Source organism: Polypterus senegalus, chromosome 6 (assembly GCF_016835505.1).
Source record: "Polypterus senegalus isolate Bchr_013 chromosome 6, ASM1683550v1, whole genome shotgun sequence".
Taxonomy (NCBI): Eukaryota; Metazoa; Chordata; class Cladistia; order Polypteriformes; family Polypteridae; genus Polypterus; species Polypterus senegalus.
The window spans coordinates 140988421-141004940 of record NC_053159.1 but is presented as its reverse complement, the minus strand read 5'-3'; the positions used below and the strand labels follow the sequence as shown (position 1 = coordinate 141004940).

The window sequence follows — 16520 nt, the reverse complement described above, 5'->3', positions numbered from 1 at the left end:
TTTTAAAATGGACAGATGGTCTTGAATATGTACTTTATTATTACAGTTTGTGACTTGTTCTATTTGATAACTCATAACATTTCCTCTTTTGTCATTATAATTAAATTTACTAAGATGGTTAAGTACAAGTGGGTGACATATTATGGTTAATGATGAGTAATAGCCACATATCACACACTGGTACAAATTAGAGCCTCATTAGCTTGATTTTAACATTGTGTAATTGTTTTTAAGAATAGAATCACAAGGTTTCTTTTTTACCAAAGCTAAAATGTGAAATGTTAGGATTGTACAGAGGTAAAAAAAAAAAAGTCTTAAACATTCAATTAGAAACACTCTTTGAATTTCCTGGATCATTCTGTGACCACCAGGTCACTGTTTTAACCATCAATACCCATTAGTTCACCTTTTTCAGAAGCTCAGAGTTCACGGTTTTCTTTGGTTGCTTTCAATCTAATTTACTTAATGCAGGTTGTAAACATGTATTTTAAATCATTCAACTGACCACTAATTGTGTTAATTTTAAACTTTAATTTAGGCTGCAATTCATTCATCGTCGATTTCGTGTTTTTCTAAATACACCCCATGCTGTTATTAAGACCATTAATCTCTCAGCCTAATTTTCAGATTTTTCAGTACAGAATCTTACTACCTTTTGATTAATTTCTTTTCTTATAAATTTCTGGTGGCATATTTTGTCCAGTTGGTGTTGGGGATGAAGATGAGAGATGAATAATTTTATGTTTGAGCATGGTAACTAATACAGACTGTCAGTGGTGTTTGTAGCTTGCCTTAAAGCTAGGTGTAGATGTTTGATAGTTTCTACTGCTGTAGTGTTGTGCTCATCGAGGACTAGGTCCATTTTCTCAAGATCCATCTCCAGTTCTGATTGTCTAAAACAAGACATCTGCCAAATTCAGTTTAGCCTGTTCTTTTAGCACTTGGGCAGGTTTATTTATGTACTTGGTGCTGTAGGGGGCCAGAAAAGAACCAGTAGAGTGCAAGATTTCCAAAAGAATCAAGCATTCTCTCCCAGCATTCAGACAAGGTCCCTAAATAATTTTTTAGATTTTTATTAAATTATTTTTAAATTGACACATCAGGAAGTTTCACACAGCCTGTCCTATCAGAGCCGTTTGACACCTTATTAAAACAGTCAACCACTGAATTAAAGTTTAGCTTTTAAATGTATCACCATTGTATCTCATTACCTGTAGGTATTAGGGATGGGAGGAAATCTAAATTTCATGTTTTGATTGTAATGACTGGTTATCGTGGTTTTTATATTATCACAATATTGTTAGTTAAAAAAAAAACACTAATACACAAAAATTCACTGTCTTCAGTTGTTTTAAACCGGCTGTTTTAATATCAGGTGGTTTAAATAGACATTAATTCAACACAAATAACATACATGAACAGCATTTGTGTCCAGTTGTGCAGTAACCACAAGTAGACATACAAGTGCAGATTTTTGACACTATCAAACACATACATGAACCACTTAAATATACCACTGTTAACATTATAAGATCACAAATGTAAATAAATAAGAAGCAGTGGCTAATATCTCTTCATAAAGAAATAAAGTGCTTTTGGGATATTTACACTTAAGCAATTCCACTTAATGGCCGATTGCCAAACTCCACAGCTCCATGCTCCAGTCAAGAGCAACTGCAGTACCAAGCGGCTTCCTGTGCATGCAAGCTTAACAAAACGTAAACATTGGAAAAAAATAAAGTAATTCCACACAGGCACAGTAGTAGTAAAATAGTTATTTAAAAAAGGTGTTGAATATTCTTACAACAAGCAAGAGATATTGCTTACCAAATAAATACGTGTGTGAAATTAGTGCTTTAAAATACAAACCGGATTCCAAAAAAGTTAAGACACTAAACAACTTGTGAATAAAAACCGAATGCAATGATGTGGAGATGGCAAATGTCAATATTTTATTTGTAATAGAACGTAGATGACAGATCAAACGTTTAATCCGAGTAAATGTATCATTTTAAAGGAAAAATATGTTGATTCAAAATTTCACGGTGTCAACAAATCCCAAAAACGTTGGGACAAGTAGCAATAAGAGGCTGGAAAAAGTAAATTTGAGCATAACGAAGAGCTGGAAGACCAATAACACTAATTAGGTCAATTGGCAACATGATTGGGTATAAAAAGAGCTTCTCAGAGTGGCAGTGTCTCTCAGAAGCCAAGATGGGTAGAGGATCACCAATTCCCACAATGTTGCGCAGAAAGATAGTGGAGCAATATCAGAAAGGTGTTACCCAGTGAAAAATTGCAAAGACTTTGCATCTATCATCATCAACTGTGCATAACATCATCCAAGATTCAGAGAATCTGGAACAATCTCTGTGCATAAGGGTCAAGGCCGTAAAACCATACTGGATGCCCGTGATCTCAGGGCCCTTAAACGACACTGCACCACAAACAGGAATGCTACTGTAAAGGAAATCACAGAATGGGCTCAGGAATACTTCCAGAAACCATTGTCAGTGAACACAATCCACCGTGCCATCCGCCGTTGCCAGCTGAAACTCTACAGTGCAAAGAAGAAGCCATTTCTAAGCAAGATCCACAAGCTCAGGCGTTGTCACTGGGCCAGGGATCATTTAAAATGGAGTGTGGCAAAATGGAAGACTGTTCTGTGGTCAGGACGAGTCACGATTCAAGTTCTTTTGGAAATCTGGGACGCCATGTCATCCGGACCAAAGAGGACAAGGACAACCCAAGTTGTTATCAACGCTCAGTTCAGAAGCCTGCATCTCTGATGGTATGGGGTTGCATGAGTGCTTGTGGCATGGGCAGCTTGCATGTCTGGAAAGGCACCATCAATGCAGAAAAATATATTCAGGTTCTAGAACAACATATGCTCCCATCCAGACGTCATCTCTTTCAGGGAAGACCCTGCATTTTTCAACAAGATAATGCCAGACCACATTCTGCATCAATCACAACATCATGGCTGCGTAGGAGAAGGATCCGGGTACTGAAATGGCCAGTCTGCAGTCCAGATCTTTCACCTATAGAGAGAATTTGGCATCATAAAGAGGAAGGTGCGACAAAGAAGGCCCAAGACGATTGAACAGTTAGAGGCCTGTATTAGACAAGAATGGGAGAGCATTCCTATTTCTAAACTTGCGAAACTGGTCTCCTCGGTCCCCAGACGTCTGTTGAGTGTTGTAAGAAGAAGGGGAGATGCCACACAGTGGTGAAAATGGCCTTGTCCCAACTTTTTTGGGATTTGTTGACACCATGAAATTCTGAATCAACATATTTTTCCCTTAAAATGATACATTTTCTCAGTTTAAACTTTTGTTCCATGATTTATGTTCTATTCTGAATAAAATATTAGAAGTTGGCACCTCCACATCATTGCATTCAGTTTTTATTCATGTTTTGTATAGTGTCCCAACTTTTTTGGAATCCGGTTTGTACATATTTGCGGAAATAACTCCATTTATGTAGATTACCCACAATCCCTTGCCAAATTTCAAGCCTTGATGTAATGTTATAGATTATAATATGTAGACTAACTTGTTCATTTTGATCTCTCTTTCTCTCAGTTGTAATGTTTGTGTTGAAGTTTAACTCATTGATTATTCATAAGACTGGGTGTATCTTGTTTTGATTTTTCCTTTGTATTATCGTGTTTGATTTATTTTCTCTGGATTTTTTTTTATAATTTTATTGATTTTATTTGAAGAAAACACTTACATTTTTTTTTTTTTGCTTGGCAGACACTTTTATCCAAAGCAACTTAAAAAAAGGTAAACATAAATAAGTAACATTAGGCTAAGGCCTGTTTATTAAGCTAGTATAGTAGGACCAGTAACAAAAAGTTGATTACGACAAGTGAAAAAGATGGAATAACTAATAAATACACAGTCGGAGATTGCAGTCACTAAAGCAATTAACCAACAATATAAAAATATCATAGAGCAAAGTTTTTTTTTTGTTTTTTTTTCTCTTATCAATTAGATAGATTTATGCAGAACAGATGGGTGTTCAATTGCTTCTTAAGTACAGTGAGAGAGTCAACAGTACAGATGGAGGTGGTAGCTTATTCTACCAACTAACAACTACACTGGAAAAGAGTCTGGATTGACATTTGATACCACACAGAAGCAGCATCATCAGACGCTGTTGTTCCCTGGCAGAACAACAAGAAGGAGTGTGTAAGAAAGTAGCATAGGACTTTGGCAATGTCTCCATATACTCAGATGCTGACCCATTGACTACATCATCAGGGATTTGAACTTAATGTGTGGTGTTACAGGGAGCCAATGTAGCGACCAGAAGAGAGGTATATACAGTTAGATCCATAAATATTTGGACAGAGACAACTTTTTTCTAATTTTGGTTCTGTACATTACCACAATGAATTTTAAATGAAACAACTCAGATGCAGTTGAAGTACAGACTTTCAGCTTTAATTCAGTGGGGTGAACAAAACGATTACATAAAAATGTGGGACAACTAAAGCATTTTTTAACACAATCCCTTCATTTCAGGGGCTCAAAGGTAATTGGACAAGGGCTATTTCATGGGCAGGTGTGGGCAAGTCCGTCGTTATGTCATTATCAATTAAGCAGATAAAAGGCCTGGAGTTGATTTAAGGTGCGGTGCTTGCATGTGGAAGATTTTGCTGTGAACAGGCAACATGCGGTCAAAGTAGCTCTCCACGCAGGTGAAAGAAGCCATCCTCTTAAGCTACGAAAACAGAAAAAAAACATCTGAGAAATTGTTACAATATTACGAGTGGCAAAATCTACAGTTTGGTACATCCTGAGAAAGAGAGCAAGCACTGGTGAACTCAGTAACTCAAAAAGACCTGGACGTCCACGGAAGACAACAGTGGTGGATGATCGCAGCATCATTTCCATGGTGAAGAGAAACCCCTTCACAAAAGCAAACCAAGTGAACAACACCCTCAAGGGGGTAGGCATATCGATATCCAAGTCTAACATAAAGAGAAAACTGCATGAAAGTAAATACAGAGGTTGCACTGCAAGGTGCAAGCCACTCATAAGCCTCAAGAATAGAAAGGCTAGATTGGACTTTGCTAAAGAACATCTAAAAAAGCCAGCACAGTTCTGGAAAAACATTCTTTGAACAGATGAAACCAAGATCAACCTCTACCAGAATGATGGCAAGAAAAAAGTCTGGAGAAGGCATGGAACAGCTCATTATCCAAAGCATACCACATCATCTGTAAAACACGGTAGAGGCAGTGTGGTGGCTTGGGCGTGCATGGCTGCCAGTGGCACTGGGACACTAGGGTTTATTGATGATGTGACACAGGACAGAAGCTGCCGAATGAATTCTGAGGTGTTCAGAGACATACTGTCTGCTCAAATCCAGCTAAATACAGTCAAATTGATTGAGTGGCGTTTCATGATACAGATGGACAATGACCCAAAACATAAAACCAAAGCAACCCAGGAGTTTATTAAAGCAAAGAAGTGGAAACTTCTTGAATGGCCAAGTCAGTCACCTGATCTTAACCTAATTGAGCATGCATTTCACTTGTTGAAGACTAAACTTCGGACAGAAAGGCCCACAAACAAACAGCACCTGAAAGCCTCTGCAGTAAAGGCTTGGCAGAGCATTAAAAAGGAGGAAACCCAGCATCTGGTGATGTCCATGAGTTCAAGACTTCAGGCTGTCATTGCCAGCAAAGGGTTTTCAACCAAGTCTTAGAAATGAACATTTTATTTCCAGTTATTTAATTTGTCCAATTACTTTTGAGCCCCTGAAATAAAGGGATTGTGTTAAAAAAAATACTTTAGTTCCCTCACATTTTTATGCAATCTTTTTTGTTCAACCCCCTGAATTAAATCTGAAAGTATGCCCTTTAACTGCATTTGAGTTGTTTCATTTAAAATTCATTGTGGTAATGTACAGAATCAAAATTAGAAAAAAGTTGTCTGTCCAAATATTTATGGACCTAACTGTAAATATACAATTTTGTATTATGTGATCTGTATGTTACATAGTGCATTTTTACAAGGGTAATATGGAAGTGGTGATGTGATTAAATGCTAAAATCCACAAACCAAACCTCATACCTATTATCTGATTTGATAAAGCAGTTCTTCTTTGAAGTTCCTTTCAATAAGAAATATTCTAAAAATAAATTTGCAGTGAGACTGCAAAGCACATTTTTACATTGTGAAACATGCATCACATAAAGTAATATATTGAAGAATAATTTTTGACATTTATGAAGTCTCCGTTATAATTAGCAATGAAAAATAGTGAACATATTAAATCTTACAAGTTAAATTTGTTTCTTTTTTTAAAAAAATATTTATCTGTCAGAGATGGGGGAAGATATTTTAAATTGGGTATTGATTGAAAATTTGTGACATCATTGCATGTTGAATTAGTAGCAGATATTAATTAGATATATCTTAGTTAAATATGTACCACATTCTGTGCAGGCAAATCATACAATTGTAATAGAGATTCCTGATTTACAGCTTCAGACTTTTCAGTCAGAGATAGACATTTAGCAAAAAGTGAAAATTCACTAGAAGATCATGTCAATTTCAACTTTTAACATGGTACTCAATTTTTCCTTCCTAAAAGATGTCCATAATTACTCAACAAGAAATTTTCCACAACAAAGTTGTAATAGCCATATATAGTAAATATGGTTTATTGATTCAATCTTTAGGAGCAAAACCAAATAAGTATTGAATCATTTTATTTGAAAATGTATTGGGCGGTATTTGATATTATTGGAGAAAATTATTTTGCATGGCAGATAAAAATGCTATTACACTGATGTCTTACTCCTTGGTTCAGATGATGATTATTATAGTGATAGGAAAACAATTAGCTGATAGTAGATCTAAATTATGTGTTGTGCTGCTGCTGTTAAGTCTAGCACTATTTTCTATAAAGGCTGTTTTGATTGATGGTGTTATGGTTGCGATATACTGAAGGAATTTGTTAAGCCTGAATCTGCTTGATTAGAAAGTAAAAAAATTGTTGTAAGAAAGTTTGATATGAACAGAACGTTTGGCAGCTGTGTGCTAACGTGTCTCAGATGTATGGTCTAGTTCCAGTTACACTTTGCACAATCCAAGTTGATAGAATTTTGTTGATGATGGTTTAGTAGCACATCTTTCAGATTAGTCAAAAATTCTGATTTATCTGTGTACACAGAGTAGTAAAATGAAAGAGAAAGCAGAATAGGGCAAACTTAACATTCCCTATTTCTACCTGTAATGCACATGTAAAACAGAAGCAAAATTTTACGTGATTACTCAAACATGTTAAATGCAGTCACCACACAATTTTTGTTATATACAGTGGAACCTCGGGTCACGACCATAATTCGTTCCAAAACTCTGGTCATAACATGATTTGGTCGTGACCCAAAGTAATTTTCTCCCTAGGATTGTTTGTAAATATAATTAATCCATTCCAGACCGTACAAACTATGTAAATATATTTTCTTTAAAGACTTTTAAGGCATGGTAGTCATGGCAATCAGTATCTCCTGCGAACAATTACGGATGCGAACCGTTTCTCACCTGTGCACTTAGGTGAGAAATGCCCACATTTCGAACTCCTCAGGAACCGCTTCAGCCACACCCCACCACGCCCCCTCGCTAAGCTGCGAGTGCGGTGATTACTTATTAAAACTGGCCTTTTTGACGGGAGCTGTGGACTCGCTATACCACAGGAGGAAGCTGGGTTGGGAGGAGGTTACAGTTTTGAGGGAGAGTCCCTCTGCGTAATGCACCGAGAACAATGTACAGTACAGGGAGAGACTGAATACGTGCAGAAATCATCGGCGCATATGTACTGGAAGGGAAACGAAATAGAGAACAAAGAGTTCACAGCGAATGCACAGGGAGAGACTGAACACATGCGGAAATCATCAGCACGTATGAACCGGAAGGGAAACTGGCTTGTTCCTCAACCGAGTGTGTGATCGTGAACAGATGCAAAAGTTTGGCAAACTTTTTGGTTGTAACCCGATTTGTACTTGTTCAGAGCAGTTCAAGAACCGAGGTTCCACTGTATGTTCAAAGCATTGTACAAATAAATTGTTTTTAAGGAATAATGCAAAAAAAGTCATGTAATGCACAATAAGTATATATGTTATAGTTAGTTCCACTGCTAGATAAAAACTAGCGGCCTTTAAAAAACACAGCAGTCAGATGATAGATAGGGTTTGAGGAATCCAAAATAATACTTTGCACCACCAGATGCACTTAAGTGCTGGAAGTGGGAGCAAGGTCAAGGGATAACATACAGGACGAAACTAAAGGGAACATTTTTTTCCCCTTTATATTGGCAGAAAAATGTAATAGAAGTGATCATAATTGTTCTCATTATGCCTCTTTTGTTCAGGTAATGTGAGTCAAGTCAGCAGATAATGTGAAACTACCTGTTGGCTCAGGTAGCTAAAATGAGAATTGCTAACATTGAAAAGACACTTTAAAACAGGGGTTCTCAACATCGGTCCTGGGGACCCCCTGTGGCTGCAGGTTTTTGTTCCAACCAGATTCCTAATGAGTGACAACACCTTATAGCACTGATCTCATTTAATTAGCTGGTATTTTTTTTTTCTTTTATTCAACATTCAGAAAAGCATAGCAGCATGATTTTTACATTTATAAGACATTTATAAATATTTCTGCTTTTGCTCTAAATTTAAATGCTTAACTCTCTTTTGTTGATTTCATTATACTTTGCCCTTTCTCTGTGCAGTTTTCCCCCTTCATTGTATCTTAATAATGGCAACTTAAAACGAGCAGAGCAGACATGCTGGCAAACAACACGGAATAATCAAAGGCTGCAACTACTTTAGAGTCAGACCCACTAATTAGTAAATAATGGATTAATTAAACAATTAGAACACCTAGAAAAGTAGAATGAAAATCAAGATGAACATACTGCTAAAAAGAAAAAAAATACATTACATTTTTATATATATATATATATATATATATATATATATATATATATATATATATATATATATATATAACTGCTCAAAAATTAAAGTAACACTTTGAAAACGCATCAGATCTCAATGGGAAAAAGAAATCCTCCTGGATATCTATACTGATATAGACTGGGTAATGTGTTAGGAACGAAAGGATGCCACATCGTTTGATGGAAATGAAAATGATCAACCAACAGAGCCCTGAATTCAAAGACGCCCAAAAATCAGAGTGAAAAATGATGTGGCAGGCTAGTCCATTTTGCCAAAAATTTAATTGCAGCAACTCAAAATTGTACGCAGCACTTTGTATGGCCCCTGTGTTCTTGTATACATGCCTGACAACATCGGTGCATGCTTCTAATGAGATGACAGATGGTGTTGTGGGGATCTCCTCCCAGATCTGGACCAGGGTATCACTGAGCTCCTGGACAGTCTGAGGTGCAACCTGGTGGCATTGGATGGACCAAAAAATAATGTCCCAGAGGTGTTCTATTGGATTTAGGTCAAGAAAGTGTGGTGGCCAGTCAATGGTATCAATTCCTTCATCCTCCAGGAACTGCCTGCATACTCTCACCACATGAGGCCAGGAATTGTCGTGCACCAGGAGCCACTGTACCAGCATAGGGTCTGACAATGGGTCCACGGATTTCATCCTGATACCTAATGGCAGCCAAGGTGCCTTTGTCAAGCCTGTAGCGGTCTGTGTGACCCTCCATGGATATGCCTCCCCAGACAATCATTAACCCACCACCAAACTGCTCATGCTGAATGATGTTACAGGCAGCATAATGTTCTCCATGGCTTCTCCAGACCCTTTCACTTCTGTCAGGTGCTCAGGGTGAACCTGCTCTCATCTGTAAAAAGCACAGGGCACCAGTGGTGCATCTGCCAATTCTGGTATTCTATGGCGAATGCCAATCGAGCTGCATGCTGCTGGGCAGTGAGCTCAGTGCCCATTAGAGGACATGGGGCCCTTGGATCACCCTAATGAAGTCTTTCTGGTTGTTTGGTCAGAGACATTCACACCAGTGGCCTGCTGGAGGTCATTTTGTAGGGCTCTGGCAGTGCTCATCCTGTTCCTCCTTGCCCAAAGGAGCAGATACTGGTCCTGCTGATGGGTTATGGACCTACTATGGCCCTCTCCAGCTCTCTCCAGAGTAACTGCTTGTCTCCTAGAATCTCCTCCATGCCCTTGAGACTGTGCAGGGAGACACAGCAAACCTTCTGGCAATGACACGTATTGATGTGCCATCCTGGAGAAGTTGGACTACCTGTGTAACCTCTGTAGGGTCCAGGTATCGCCTCATGCTACCAGTAGTGACACTGACTGTAGCCAAATGCAAAACTAGTGAAGAAACAGTCAGAAAAGATGAGGAGGGAAAAATGTCAGTGGCCTCCACCTGTTAAACCATTCCTGTTTTGGGGTCATCTCATTGTTGCCCCTCTAGTGCATCTGTTGTTAATTTCATTAACACCACAGCAGCTGAAACTGATTAACAACCCCCTCTGCTATTTAACTGACCAGATTAATATCCCATAATTTTCATTGACTTTATGCTATACTCTGATTAAAAAGTGTTCCTTTAATTCTTTTGAGCAGTATATATATATATATATATATATATATATATATATATATATATATATATATATATATATATATATATATATATATATATAGCAAACTTAGTTTTCTAATTAATATAGTGTTCCTTAAACACAGGACTTGGGAAATATCAGTTCACTTAATTAGCCATGGAGTTCAATTAAAAACAGAAGCTGGTTGGAACAAAAACCTGTAGCAACAGGGGGTCCCCAGGACCAACGTTGAGAACCCCTGCTTTAAAATGTTGATTTTTTTAATGCACTTTTAATAATATAAGGAAAATTAGATATGGCAATAATTTCCAGCTCTTTCTAGTGTGAAAGGAAACCAGCTTTTGCTTGCTGTGCCAAATGCATAACATTTCTAGCATTAAGGAACAGTAGATTTGATGTATCAGGTTCATGACTGAACTGGAATGTTGTCAGGAATGGGATGATACTTTCACCATGTGGGAGAAGTATTTAATCTATTTTTAGTACAAATGTAGTGTAAATCTAAGAGCAAGAAAAATCTGTGCAAATCTGTGAAAGAATGTCTGAGAATCTGAAGGCTATTTATCTTTCTATTTACTATACAAAGTAACCATTTGAAATATAAATAGGCTTATCCTGGAATTGATGTACAAAAGTTTTCTAGAATAGCAAATTGCTGCATTATATGTATGAATGCCGAAATTAGTGCAAGATTAAACAACCAGCCATCCTTCAACAGTTGATAGGATGTTTTTATAATTTTTCCAAAACTGACATTCAGTTTCAGCAATAGTTGTAATTAGTGGTAGTAGGTGCACAGAGCAAAGCACATCAATAGACGTTGAAACAGTATTTCCTTCCCATAGCTAATCAAGTAGGTACAGTTTAATTTCTTTCTGCCTCCCTCCGGGTTCTTAGAATTTGTATTTTCATAATCCAGTAGTCAACCTGTTAGTGAAGCAATGGCAAACCACCCCTTTCTTTAGATCTTTCTGGTAATGACTTTTTAATGTATGGCCCCTGCTGTTCAAGTTAAAGTAGTTAAAATTGTGTCTAATTTTTTAAAGAACAATTTATGCTGAAAAAGAGCATCATAAGGGTGTTCATTTTGAAAATATTAATGCCTTTGATAATGTAATGTGAACAGATGACATCTAATAATGTCTAGTTTAGCCATTTTCAAAAAGTTCCAAAAATTAAATTAACATTGTATTATACTGGATTTGTTTGTTGTAACTACTAAATTGTTTTGTCTTATGTGAGTCAAATTTGAGACTAAGTGGAAGAGCATTAATTAGAGATATTATACGTTTATTCAAGTTAATCTTAAACTTAGCCATTCTGTGGAATTCCTCCATTATGCCTAATGTACCTGGGATAAATATGGATTGGTAATATAAAGTGTCATGTGATTCACGTTAACGAAATACTTTATGTTCATTTTCATCAATTATGGTCCCCCAAATGTCTGTTTATTTGTGAATGGGATTTTCAGAGGTTCACTTGGCAATGCTAAAGAGCGTGGCAACAGAGTATAGCTTTGTCTAATGAAACATTGTAAAGCAAGATATTTAGAGATTATATTACTCACACCAACAAATGTTTTTAGGCTAGAATACAACAGTTTAATTCAAGTAAATTGGCTCAAACCCCTATTTACAAAGGTATCTTTATTTGCCTTTTTTAAATTAAGTCTTCATCTGCATTAATAGATAGTAAGGTTTCAGGAAGCTTGATGGCTGCAACAGAGTATATTATATTAAACATTCAACACAAGCTTAATAGTCTTTGCTCTCTTTTAACAAACAATGTTTTGTCTTTAGAAATTATACTTGGAATGACTTGTTTTCCTTTCTTTTGCTGTATTATTCTTTTTTATTTCTTTGAGCATAGATAGCATTAATTGAGTAGATTTATTGGATATTCTTTTTAAACATTCTGCTGGAGTGATCCTGCATCCTTTAAAGATGTGATAGTGTCTTTAATTCCTTCTAGGTCGTATACTGTACAGCACCTGTGTAAAGGATGTGTTAAGCCATTGCATTTTATGTGTAACATACAAGTTTTTGGTGAGAGCTTTACTTTCAGTGCATTTAGGTGTGTGCTACATCTTACAGTATATCTTAAATATATTACTTTTTTCTTTTTATTCGGTTACTCTAATTCCATCTTTATTATTAATTTCTTCAATTGCATTCTGGACATCCTTCTATACAAGGATATTTTGTATATTCATCATCCATTACATCAGTAATTGATTCTGGCTTTTAATTTATTTTTTCCACAAAGCAAAGCAAATTATTTGTTCTTTTAAGTTAGCATTAAGTATTTTACCAAAGTGGTGCAGCTGAAGAAACATTCATTTTGTATTTTTTTTTAAAAAGATCAATTGGTATGGAAAGAAAAGTAATAAAATTTCCATCTACCGGTAATAGCCAATGCACACTTAATTAAAAGTACAATGCATGTGATGTCCACTAATGGTGAAAAGCAGTGTTAGCTCAAGGAATGAAGGGAAACAAGTGTTGAACTGTGCAAATAGAGGAGAGGCATGTAAACTTTGGAGCAACTATGGAAGTCTGTTCAATGTTTATTTTCATTAATGTTCTCACTGCTCCTCTTACTACTGTGCCGTTTTTGTGACATGCTGTAGTGGCAAGCTGGGTTGGCATTGTAGTTAAAATTGCAAATGATCCTTTTAAGTAAGACTTTAATACACAATTAAAATCTACTGTCTTTATACGCTTATGAGTGCTCATATTAGGTTTTAAAAACTTTCTTTGTAAATTGTTCATCATCCCTGTTTGGTATATTCTGTTTTTGTCAGTAAAATTTATTTAAATGTTATTAATATGTGAAATGCTTTGAAAATGGGATACTGGATTCATGATTTGTCAATGCTAGCTATTACAAAATATTAATTTTACTGCTTAGAACTAATAATTTCATAGTTTGCAATGAATTTCTGTAATTTATCTTAGACTCTAGCCATCCCAGTGACTTCGATTTGGCATAGGTGGGTTTGAGAATGTTGTGTGTTTTAAATCTTGAACTGTTATAATGTAAAGTTTTTTATATTGTCTAATGTTTCACAAATAAGGGTTTATAGGTACCGTACAATATAACTTACTTATGTGTAGCGCTGTTCACAGGTAGAGTGGCAAAAAAAAAACATTGAATCAACAGTGACGTATATTGAAATATTTAAATGCAGAAGTAGCACAATCAAATAAACCCTCATTTTGTATGCTGTCTTCAGGTATTTAATTTTGACCCTGGGGCTGCAGTAAAGCAGAGGACTGCCGAGGATGTCAAAGCAGATGAAGATGTCACCAAGCTTTGTATCCACAAACGGAAGATCATTGCAGTGGCAACCCTTCATAAAAGCATGGAAACACCAAGCAACCCTTCTTTAGTTCTGACAAGTCCAGGAGGTGGCACAAGTAAGTCTATTAATATCAGAGAAGTGTTCTATAGCTTTGTTTTCTAACAATAGAATTTGTTAGAAAAACCTTTGGATTTTTATTTAATGTTTCTTGCCCAATTGATGTGATTTGATTGTACTATAGTGTGCTGTGTCTTTCCTGTTTTTCATTATTTTGTTGCATTAATTTAATCATTATTTATAGTGCAAATCCATAATTATATGGCATTATTTGATAATATTAAAATTGGAAAATTATTGGTTTATAGAGATTGGATTAACTTCCAAGAAGATTAAGATTTTTTTTTTAAATGTATTACAGTGGTGTGAAAAACTATTTGCCCCCTTCCTGATTTCTTATTCTTTTGCATGTTTGTCACACAAAATGTTTCTGATCATCAAACACATTTAACCATTAGTCAAATATAACACAAGTAAACACAAAATGCAGTTTTTAAATGATGGTTTTATTATTTAGGAGAAAAAATCCAAACCTACATGGCCCTGTGTGAAAAAGTAATTGCCCCCTTGTTAAAAAATAACCTAACTGTGGTGTATCACACCTGAGTTCAATTTCCGTAGCCACCCCCAGGCCTGATTACTGCCACACCTGTTTCAATCAAGAAATCACTTAAATAGGAGCTGCCTGACACAGAGAAGTAGACCAAAAGCACCTCAAAAGCTAGACATTAGGGATGCACCGAAATTAAATTCTTGGCCGAAGTCGAATAATAATGAAATGCTTGGCAAGGTCAATACCAACGCGTGTTTCGATTTTTTCCATTTATTTTGCCAATTTTTTCACTATTACAATAATTAAATAGTAAAAATTTGCTTTTTACTATTTTGTGTTGCTTTTCAGAGAAATAAATCAAATAACAAAAATACAATTTCAAAATATTTATTTAACACTGAACATTTTTTTAACATTCCAGCAGATATTATACAAACAAAGCACAATATAACTTAAAATAAATAAATTAGTAAAATAAAAAAATATTTTTATTTGGCCATTTTTGAAGCCCCCCTTCTTGAATAGCCTATGTTAGGCCTATAACTGACTGCTGAAAGAATGTAACTCTGTATGTCTACAACAACAAATGTGCATTGAATAGTGCAAAAAATGTGGATGAACCCACAACAAATGAATAACTGTCCTAGACATATGCCTACTTAGCCTACTTCTTCAGGAAAAGTGGCAGGTTCTTCTTTATGAAAAGTAGCTTCTCTGCTTTCTCACATGAAAGTCGGTTCCTCTTCTCATCGATGACATGAGATGCAGCACTAAACAGTCTCTCGCTGTCGGTGCTTGTGCATGGAGCAGAAAAGTACTTGCAGAATAGTTGAAATTTTTATTGCAGTTTTCTGACAGTTGCTCATTTCAAAACGAACAGTGTCTTCAAGATAATGAAATGGTTGAAACCCAGTGTAGGCCTACTATTTTACTACACTGAAAATAGTTACATTTTCACAAAATACATAATATAAAATATAGGTAGTAACACTTTACAATGTTTCCTTTTGTTAACATTATTGCATTAACTAACAATGAGCAATACATTTGTTATGGTATTTATTAATCTTCGTTAATGTAAGATAATAAAAAATATTTAGTTCATGTTAGTATAAGTGCATTAACAATTTTAACAAATAGGCCTACCACTTTTGATACTTTTTAATTCAAAAATTACTGTAAATAATACTGTATTAGTAAATGTTAAAATTAAGATTAATACATGCTTTTAATAAGGGTTTTTCATTGTTAGTTAATGTTAAAAATAGAAACTACTTATAAAGTGTTACCATAATCCAAAATATAAATAAAATCTTAAATTAATTTCCCATAGCCTACCTGCGTGCCATCTGCCAGGTCGGAAAGCGCCTTGATTGGTCCTCCAAAATTCGAGAGGGTTATTGCTCCTGGGGATGGGGACTTCTGAGAGATAACCATTTAACTGTTGAGCGGTTGAGCTTGTCCTCTGTCTTGCAAATGGGTTATTCTCTTGGAGGATCTCATCGAACATGTCAGACAGCGAGACTGTGCGTGGCTCATCTGTAGTACGAGCCCGTTTACTCTCTGCGCTGTGCATCACCTGACCGTCTCCATCACCTAGCGGCTTTCCCAAATCCAACTCGGCCTGGATCATTTCTCGTGTGCGCAGCTTTTCCCCACATCCAAGTAATGATCTTTATATCGTGGATCAAGCACAGTCGCGATGCAGTACAGGGGTTCTGAGTCCGCCTGACTAAATCGTGTGCTGACAGCTTCCAAGAGCACACTTTTAGTTGTTTTAACTCCGTGGTCTGTTTCAGCCTCTTTTTTTAAAAAACGTTTTAGTGCTGCAAGTAAAGGTATGACGTCTGCCACAGATGCATCAGATGAGCTTATCTCTTTTGTTATCTGCTCAAAGGGGGCGAGAAGAGAGAGAACGTTCTCGATTAACACCCACTGGTATGCGGTGAATGTCGCGGGCAGGTCATGATCTGCTATGTATGTAGCCAAGACTCACTTTTGCACAAAAAGGCTTT

General features: G+C 36.2%; 1 protein-coding gene across 5 annotated transcripts in view; it reads left to right on the top strand.

Annotated features, from left to right (window-relative positions):
- LOC120531702 (methyl-CpG-binding domain protein 5-like) overlaps positions 1–16520 on the top strand; it is a 229368-nt gene that overhangs the window by 130203 nt on the left and 82645 nt on the right. For all 5 annotated transcript variants that reach the window (XM_039757354.1, XM_039757353.1, XM_039757352.1 and 2 more), the window contains one exon: positions 13827–14010. In XM_039757354.1, coding sequence (XP_039613288.1) covers positions 13827–14010 — 184 coding nt within the window. The remainder of the gene's footprint in view (positions 1–13826; positions 14011–16520) is intronic.